Source organism: Acomys russatus, chromosome 22, assembly GCF_903995435.1.
Source record: "Acomys russatus chromosome 22, mAcoRus1.1, whole genome shotgun sequence".
NCBI classification, from domain to species: domain Eukaryota; kingdom Metazoa; phylum Chordata; class Mammalia; order Rodentia; family Muridae; genus Acomys; species Acomys russatus.
In genome coordinates this window covers 12,610,365-12,620,071 of record NC_067158.1, presented here as the reverse complement: position 1 = coordinate 12,620,071, position 9,707 = coordinate 12,610,365, and the positions used below count along the sequence as shown (strand labels likewise).

The 9,707-nt window shown below is 48.0% G+C and overlaps 1 protein-coding gene across 1 annotated transcript; it reads left to right on the top strand.

The window, feature by feature from the left end:
* Nucleotides 1-4,567: 4,567 nt before the first annotated feature.
* Purb (purine rich element binding protein B) lies at nt 4,568-6,313 on the top strand. The gene has a single exon (XM_051164928.1). It carries the CDS (start codon nt 4,568-4,570, stop codon nt 5,528-5,530), a length of 963 nt encoding a protein of 320 aa, XP_051020885.1. The 3' UTR covers nt 5,531-6,313.
* Nucleotides 6,314-9,707: the final 3,394 nt, after the last annotated feature.

Sequence of the window (9,707 nt, the reverse complement as noted above, 5' to 3'; positions counted from 1 at the left end):
AAGAGTGAAGAAAGTCACTCAGGGTGCTAAGCAGTGGGAAGACGGATTGTGGAAAGGTCCTAGGTCACCCAGCATGTGCGTCCTGGAGACTAGAGATAACCATGCTTAATGTGGTGGCCCAGCCTCTCAAGTGCTACAGAAGCCACAGTTGACAGCTAAGCCCAGAGGCTGAGAAACTGTGCTTCCTAAAATCCAGCACTCATGCACAGAATTGATTTTCCACCTCATAGAGGACAAGAATGCCCAGAATAAATAGCGCAGCTGTGGCACAGAGTCAGGGTGAGGCAATGACTATGGACTGCTCATGAACCACAAACTTGCTTTCAGCCACGCAAATCCAAGATGCCAATGGAGACCTGAACAGCGCCTTTGGCCCACAAGCTAGCATGTGTCTGCAGCATGGGAGGCCTGGGCTGGGGCATGAGCTGATCTGCTCTCTCGGCAGCTCACGCACGCTCCTGTGGAAGGCCTCACTGTTTTCCCCTAGTCGCTTTTATCCCAAATGGCAGAAGGCGATAAAGAACAGGGAATTGCAGCATGTGAACAAGTTGGAGCAGAGCAAGGCTTTAGCTTACATATACTCACAAACCCTTTTGTGGGGCCCTACATCCTCATGCCAGCCCCTGCCCTGACCATCCTGGCCTGCCACCATGTCGTTGCCCTCCTTCTAGCTTGAGGCACAAGCTGGTTGGCACATGGACAACCGTGAATGCACTGTGGGGAGCTGGAAGGGCCAGGGCAGCAGACAGGTCAGAGTTCAGCCAAGAAGCACCTTTAAACCCAGACTACTAGCATTTATACTTCAAAATGTCACTGACATGGCTAACAGAGGCCCAGAGCTGATCGTGGACCAAGGAGAGCAGACTCTGTGACCTGAATCCTGTAGGCTTCTCCATGTTGTGGAGGGCACAGTCTGGACACTTGGCACAGTCTCCTTGGGTCTGCAGATGGGCTAACGGCAGGTGTGGCTGAGCTAATTTGTTGGGTTAGACCATGGTGCTCCAGTTAGCTAAGAGTGCCTTTGTTCTGGTAAGCAGACATGGAAATGTTGCAGGGTGAATGGGCATACTAGTTTACTCCCAAAAAGTTCAGAAGGAAATCTAAACACAAAGACAGAGACACAGAGAAATAGAAAGGGACAGACACAGAAAGAGAGAGACCAAGCCTGAGATGGGAGAGAGAGATTAGTGTCAGATTAGCGGTAAATGTCCTGACATGTTAATATCTGAGTGAATTTGTGTGAAGAATACTACTCTTACAACGTGTGTGTGTGTGTGTGTGTGTGTGTGTGTGTGTGAGAGAGAGAGAGAGAGAGAGAGAGAGAGAGAGAGAGATGCTGTGCTATATATGTCTGCATGTGTGGGTGTATGTGTGGGTGTGCTCATCCATGCCTGCAGATGTGGAGGCTGGAACTGGAACATTTTCCTCAATCACTTTTCCATCTTATTTCTGAGTCTCTCGTTAGATGGGAGCTCAGCATTCCAGCTGAACTGGCTAGCCAGGGGTCCCCAGGCTCCACCCGACTCTGACCCAGCCAATGGCTGTTTTGTTGTCTTCTGTCCAGTTCCTCTCCCAGTGCCGGCCAAGTCAGCATGTGGCCTCAGGCAAGCTTCCTCGACTTCCCCCCTTCCACCAGAAGCCCCAGCTTTGTCTCTTCTCTCCCTTCTCTCAGAAGGCAAAGGATACTTGTCACTGCCTACTCTGTCTTTTTCCCAAGTGCCCACCATCGCCTGTGATTCTGGATGAGTCTCCATGCTCCACCCTTCTTGCCAACCAGGTTCCTCTAGAGCAGCGTTTCTCAGGCTGAGGGACTTGGCCCCTTGAGGGGGGTGTCAAACAACCCCTTCCGCAGGGGTCACATATCAGACACCCTGCATATCACATATGCATATTCTGATTCATAACAACAGCAAAGCAACAGTTATGAAGTAGCAACAAAATAAATGGTATGGTCGGGGTCACCACCACAGTATGAATAATAACTGTATTCAAGGGCCACAGCGTCAGGAAGGTTGAGAACCTCTCTAGAGAGAGAGCCGGTGCCCTTTGACCATTCCCTTCCTTTCCTGTCCTGTCACAGGGTGGTTCCTCAAGCCACACTTCCTGCCCACATCTACTGCTGAGTGCTTCAACATCTGCTTTCCAGCCCCTCCCCCAGTTACAATGTGAAATGGGGCTGAAGACACAGTAATTAAGAGTGGGAAGTCTGAGCACTGTGACCTGTGGTGCAACTTGGAAACTCATGTGCAACTCAGTGTTAACTGTCACATGACCTCCAGTCCTCCAGTGCATCCGCTGTGCTTGCGGCCCATTCTGATCTCCTGTCACTTGCTTTATGTGAACCCCCCCCCAAGGGGCGTGATGTGCAGTCTACCTGTCTTCTGGCGGTCTCTACGCTGTTCTCTACCATCCAGCCCAACACTAGGCTCACCACTGGCACCTTCGCTCAGAGGCAGCCAGCCAGTTTCTCAAACAGTTAACAGATCTGTCTCACTAACCCTTAAGGCAAGGCTTTAAGTCCACCAAAAAGGGAAGAAATGGAAGAAATGACTGATATTACCAAACAGCACATTAAAGCAACACTTTTCCTTGAATCCATGTGCCTGAGGGAGGCGGAGGAGCATCTAGCGCCTGCCACATTTGAGGTCTTGTGAAGTCTAAGCTTGATGCTGGATTGGAATCTCCATCCAAAGAGCCCACGCCCGCGATCAAGCTTACCTGCCAGCATTAGTCTCTGTTCACCAGAGAGCCCTCACTTCAAATTACCATCTACTTTTTTTCCGGGCCACTTCCTTGAAGTACAAGGCTAGAGGACGACTCCTGTTTATACAGTTTATGGTGGTCCCTGTCCACTCGACCAAGGATCTCCCATCGCCACCACAGAACAGCTGTCCCCAGTCCCATTGTTCACAACCCACTCCCAACAGACCTTGGGCCCCAGCCAAAGCGCACAACTCACCATCTGGGGACATATGTTCCTTCTGCCCCAAAATAACCTACCCGTGGCTGCACCTGCTATCATCCATCATGGAAGGATTACTCAGTAAGTAGTGCTAGGACAATAGGCTAATCATTTGAAGGAAATTCCTTAGATTCTTAACTTCCCACTAGACATCATGCTATACTGTAGATAAACTAGGGTTAAATATAAACATAGCCATGTACCTAAAAAGTCAAGCCATAAAGACTCTCAAAAATAAGCCCTTCCTAAAAAATTGAAAGAGCAGAAGATCCTAGGCTTGGGTACAGATGAAATTTCAAAAGAAAGATGCACCAGATAGAACACAGGATAGGCAGTTAAGTGATTATCACACAAACATGAAGACCTGAGCTTGAATCCGTAGCACTTTAGAAGAACGTCGTTAACTAGGATTGAATTGATGCGAGAACTTGGGTAGACTTAAGCTAGACTCAAGTCAGTCTAGCTTAGATAGTGAGATCCTGTCATAAGAATACCTCGTTGTAGCCGGGTGTGGTGGCGCACGCCTTTAATCCCAGCACTCGGGAGGCAGAGGCAGGCGGATCGCTGTGAGTTCGAGGCCAGCCTGGTCTACAAAGTGAGTCCAGGATAGCCAAGGCTACACAGAGAAACCCTGTCTCGAAAAACCAAAAAAAAAAAAAAAAAAAAAAACCCTTGCAAATAAACAAAAAGGGAGAGTTTTTTTGTGTGTACTCCATGCAGGGAGTTTATAAAGTAAGATGGTCCCCTAGTTTGATTAGAAACACGGGCTTGTTTGGTTTGTTTTTCGAGACAGGGTTTCTCTTGTAGTCCTGGCTGTCCTTGACTTGCTTTGTAGACCAGGCTGGCCTCGAACGCTTGCCTCCGTCTCCCAAGCGCTGGGATTACAGGCGCGCGCCACCACGCCACATGGGCTTCTTTATTGAAGACTTCGTCACTGAAAATTGACTGGATCCTTAAAACTCTGACCTAATTAATGCATTAGTCAGTGTGGGTTAATAATCAGGTGGCATTATTGCGAGGTAGGATCTCACTGGAAAAAAACAGGTTTCTCTGGAAAGATCCCTCGTCCCTGACCCGACCTTTTTCTGTGTCTCTGCTTCCCAGACACCACTTTTGAGTAATTCATATGCTTTTCAGCATAATGTTCTGCCTCAGCACAGCCCAGAAGCAACAGAGCAGTCTAATCATAGACTAAGTCCTCTGAAACTATGAGCATCAATAAAACATAAAGAAAGCCGACCCCAAGACCAGCAAGCAGAAGCGCAGACAGAGTCACCCAGAGAGCCGCAGGGCGCTTCCCCGGCGCGGCCAGTGACGTCACCTCTGCGCCCTGCCGGCGTGTTGTGCGGTTCTTCCGGCCCAGAGGCGGCGGCAGGCGGGGTGGAGTGACGTCACGAGAGCCGCGCACCGGAAGCGGGCCGTGCTGCACGGAAGCCGCGGGGGCGGGGCGCGGAGGCGATGGGGGGCGGCGGCGGCGGCCGGCGATGAGCGGCGGGCGCGCGTGAGGAGCCGGCGGGCGAGGCTGGGGGGCCCCGGAGCGCGAGCCGCAGGGCGGAGGGCGGGGGCGCGAGCGCAGCGGGCGGCGGCGAGGCGGCGGCCGAGAAGATGGCGGACGGCGACAGCGGCAGCGAGCGCGGCGGCGGTGGCGGCGGCGGCGGCGGCGGGCCCGGCGGCTTCCAACCCGCGCCCCGCGGCGGCGGGCCTGGCGGCGAGCAGGAGACGCAGGAGCTGGCCTCGAAGCGCCTGGACATCCAGAACAAGCGCTTCTACCTGGACGTGAAGCAGAACGCCAAGGGCCGCTTCCTCAAGATCGCCGAGGTGGGCGCCGGCGGCTCCAAGAGCCGCCTCACGCTGTCCATGGCGGTGGCCGCCGAGTTCCGCGACTCTCTGGGCGACTTCATCGAGCACTACGCGCAGCTGGGTCCCAGCAGCCCGGAGCAGCTGGCGGCGGGCGCCGAGGAGGGCGGCGGGCCTCGCCGCGCGCTCAAGAGCGAGTTCCTGGTGCGCGAGAACCGCAAGTACTACCTGGACCTCAAGGAGAACCAGCGCGGCCGCTTCCTGCGCATCCGTCAGACGGTGAACCGCGGCGGCGGCGGCTTCGGCGGAGGACCCGGGCCCGGCGGCCTGCAGAGCGGCCAGACCATCGCGCTGCCCGCGCAGGGCCTCATCGAGTTCCGCGACGCGCTGGCCAAGCTCATCGACGACTACGGGGGCGAGGATGACGAGCTGGCCGGCGGCCCGGGAGGCGGCGCCGGCGGCCCTGGGGGTGGCCTGTACGGAGAGCTGCCGGAGGGCACCTCCATCACGGTGGACTCCAAGCGCTTCTTCTTCGATGTCGGCTGCAACAAGTACGGGGTGTTCCTGCGAGTGAGCGAGGTGAAGCCGTCCTACCGCAATGCCATCACCGTGCCCTTCAAGGCCTGGGGCAAGTTTGGAGGCGCCTTCTGTCGGTATGCAGATGAGATGAAAGAAATCCAGGAGCGACAGAGGGATAAGCTTTATGAGCGACGCGGTGGGGGCAGCGGCGGCGGCGACGAGTCCGAGGGTGAGGAAGTGGATGAAGATTGAAACGGGCAGCTTCCCGTACTGGCCTCCCCCACCCCACCACCATACCCTTGGCTAGAGAGTTCCCTTTCCTACTCGTCCCCAGTGAGCTAGTGGAGAGAGGGATCAAGTGAGGCCGCAAACGGAGAAAAAAAAAATTTAAATAATATAGTTAAGAGAAATAACCATAAGAAAACAGTCACAGACAATTAGAGAAAAGCAGTTTAAGTTCCAAGGAACTGCCAGCAACCTGCAAAGAGGACAGCAGCATCTCCTCACCTGCGCAAGAGTCTCAGCTTCTGTTGTTTAAAACCAAGGTTCGTAAATTCATCAGGAAAACATTGGAGGGGATAGATCTTCGAACGTCTGGGACAAAAACCACATCTGAGTTACCCAGACTCATCCATTGGTAATGGTTGGGTTTGTGTTGTACCTGGGTAATCTGGTCTTAGGATCCCTCCAGGCCTCGGTATTGCAGCATCTATCCCTTCACCTCCATCGAAATCAGCTTTTTGGATCTAGGTCTTAATGGAATCTTTGAGAAGAAAGAGGCCTTTGCAGTTACCCAGTTCTGAGGGCACAGGTTTATGAAAAGGAATGCAACTTTACACAATCATGGACAGGGCAAGAGAAGAATTCAAGAAGCCATCGGAGAATTCAAAAATCAATTGGATCCATTTTTTAAAATGGTTTTGCATGGAACCTGGACCAAGGCCCCTGTCTTTTCTTTGCAGAATTGTTTTCCGGGATGCAAGTGAATTCATGTATCAAAGCTTGAACTAGAATCCATTACTAAAACAGTTTAAAGGTTGGCAAAAATTTTTTTTTCTCAAAAACAAAAGCAATTATACGATGGGGATTGCTGAGGTAGGCACAAGAAGTCAGGCATAAAGCACAAGGCGGACTGTTTGAGTGGATTGGTTGCTGCTCACTAAAGTTCTTCCCTCGATCTCTTAAGTATGGAGGTCATTGCCAAGAAATGGCTTAGCGTGATTGAGAGCTGGATCCCTGTGGCTCCACCGTATGCGCGAGTGAATTATGGCTAATTCGGCTGTTACAGCCACTGTCTGGCTGCATTTTAAACCTTACAACTTGACTCTCTGCAAAAAGGAACAGTGTGGCTACATGCCTGAGCTTTAATGGAATGAATATATATCCTCACAAAGAAGTTGGAAACAACCAGAACTGAAGTCTTAATTTACCTTCAGTTTAGTCTGCGGATTTATTGAGATACTGACGATCCTCAGGTCCAGAATTCCAGCATCATTTATTCTTTTAAAATAAATTTTTAAGAACTTGATCCATTGTATTCAGTACCTCACAATCAAAGTTGGCAAATGGTGGATGAATGATTCAAGCATTGCACCCGGTGGAAGCTGAAATCCATCTCTGAATGGAACTGAAGTGAACGCTGACTCTATCCTGGAAGCATTTTTATACCATCTTGAAATTTCAACAAACTGGCATTTGCCGGTTATCCAGCTGTCTTTCAAGAATAAAAGTTGGGGTTTTCAAGGATCGCCTCTTCTATATTTTAAATGGATTTTCAGTATAAATGATTTTTCTAATCAAGTTAATCCCACCCCATCAAAAGGTATTCCTAGAAATGTGATAGACCTAGGCAACTTTGAATCAAATGGGAGCTAATGTTCTTTCCAAAGTTTTTCAGGTATTTGTGTGACACCTTCTCAAGAACCAGGAGGCAAGTAACCCCACCTCCACAATCTTAGGTTTTGTTTTTAAACTGCATGCCTGCCCTTTATTTGAGCTGCCTTTTTAATTTATTGCATATCCTTTTTATTATCTTATTTTGGTATTATTCAATCTATACAATCTTTTTGTATTTATTGGGAAGTAAGTGATACACAGAAAGGTCATTTTCGTGTCTGTGGCTGAGAGGGAGGGAAATATTTGTGTATATAAAATTAGGCTTTGAAAAAAATAGATTGATTCAGAATATTGTTGATCTTAGACTTAAAAATGGAAGAGCCACAAACATTGGTGCCCTTACAGACTATTTCTCTACTCTCATCATCCACAGTAGAATTTTTAAACAGATTTTTAAAAAACTTTTATTTCAAATTTTTCTCCGTTGCAAAGAATGTTTCCTAAATTGTATGGGAGCAATAGTATTTTTGATGTTCTAATGACATCTGTATACTTGTACTGTATTTTGTACTACAAGGCAGCTGTTTTCAATAATGTCCTGCTGTATTTAACTATATGTTTTGAGTGTTTGTTTCTTTGCTGCGGAGAACAAATTCATACTTTTAGTAAAGGAGCTGAGAAGCTAGCATTAGGTTTGCAGAAACTTTATAGTTTCAAACTCTGAGGCAGCAATGAAAATTAAGGTTGCAGCTATTCGTTGATTGCTGTAACGTTTTCATTTTGAAATCATGTACAATTCCTGTATAGACCAACTTGTTTTCTTGCTTCAGTCGTGGTTCTGTTGCTCAGCTGCAGTGAGCCAGTTGAATTTTGCAAAGGTGCAGTACCTCTCCTTTTCAAGGGGTTGGTTTTTGTTTTGTGTTTGTTTTTTTCTTTTTTATTTGGCTGAATTGCAGTAACTAGCCTTGCCTTTCTATTCTGTAGAAATGACAGGGTCTTCACAATCCTTCACCAGTGGCTACTAAGCTATAATTAGCTGAATAGGAAGAATGTGGAAGTGGTCTGAGGCATAGAGTATATGCCAAGAACACTACCATATATGGCGTCAGCTTTGGTTACCAGAGAAATTTTCTTAGTCATTAGACCATATAACAGTAATATATCATATGTAAATCTTTAGATACCAATTTGAGAATCCTCCAAAAAAAGGAGCAAAGAATGCATAAGCTATGTGTTGGCAAAAGTAATTTATATTAAAATTTTGACCTGCCTTTGTAAGATTAAGTGGTAAATGTCATAGTGGTGGGTTTTTAAGTCTTAGCCATCTCTGAGGTTTGTTTCTCCTGCAGTGGGTGGTTCATGGCCTCTCTTCCCACTGTAGGAAGATAGCAGAAGGATGGGGTCAGTGTAGCATTTCACTGGTCCTCATTCCAGGAACTAGGGACAATAGAAATCTGCAAACATGGCAGTCAGTCGGTCATAAATAGTAGCTTTTTGAAGGCGTTGGCCTTTGTTAACTTCTTTCAGAAATGGCATTGTCCAAATTATGGGAAGCAACCAACTTTTCTGTACCGTTTTTGAAGTGCTACTATGAACGATTTAGAGTTGTATTTTTTTTCTTTCAAATTTGGCAGATATCCCAGCTAATGAAAATAGTCACATTCCTGAGAAGTAGGAGCCAGAACTCCAATTCAAATTATTGTTGATGTTTGTTTCTCAGGCTACTGCGTTTTTAAGAAAATCAAAGAGAGGAGGGGGGAAATCTACGCAGAGACCCTGCTACTTTCTGGTTTCTATTGTCCCTGCACATCATTTCAGCAAGCCTAATGGCAGTTCTTGTCAGCAACTTCTTTAGTGCACGTTCTGCACAAAACAAAACATAATCTGTACAGCACCAAAACCAAACAAGCAAACCAAAAACCCAGACACCCTATGTATCTGTTGGAGGCATGTAGGTGGTACAAATGACTGTAGCCATGAAACACACATGGCTACTTGTCATGTCACTTTCCATAATTATTTACTGCAAAATGATTGAGAGGCTTTTGGTGCAGGCAGCCATTAGCCTTCTGCTTCCTTTGTTACCTCTGATCACTTTGCAGTAAATTGCAGGTCTTTTGAAAGATTCAAGCTTCGGTTTTCTCAAAACAAAACAATTATCCTGTCTTACCTGAAAATGCAGGGTTGTGGGCAAAAGAGGCTGGTTATAATAATGCCCTCATATTGAGTGGTCTGTAAATGGCTGCACACTTCAGGCACTAGAGTTGCTGAGGATGCTTTGTTAATGTGACCTTGACTGGCTTTACGGGGGTCGTAGAACAGTCTACACCGGCGACTATTTGCATCCACCTTGCTCTTGAGGTGGATGGAAGTAAGGAGAGGCTGGAGTGTGTAAGTCATGCACATAAGTATTCTTCACTGTAAATTTTGCTTTCATTTTTAACCCAATTATGGTACTTTGTCCAATGCACAACTGATCTCTCAGTAGATATTGATTTGAAAATTGTGTGGCCTTGACCAGTGAGGAGGGGGAAGAAGTGACTTATGCTTGTATTAAATGACCTGTTTGTTGAGAGTGGTCGTTCTGCGGCAC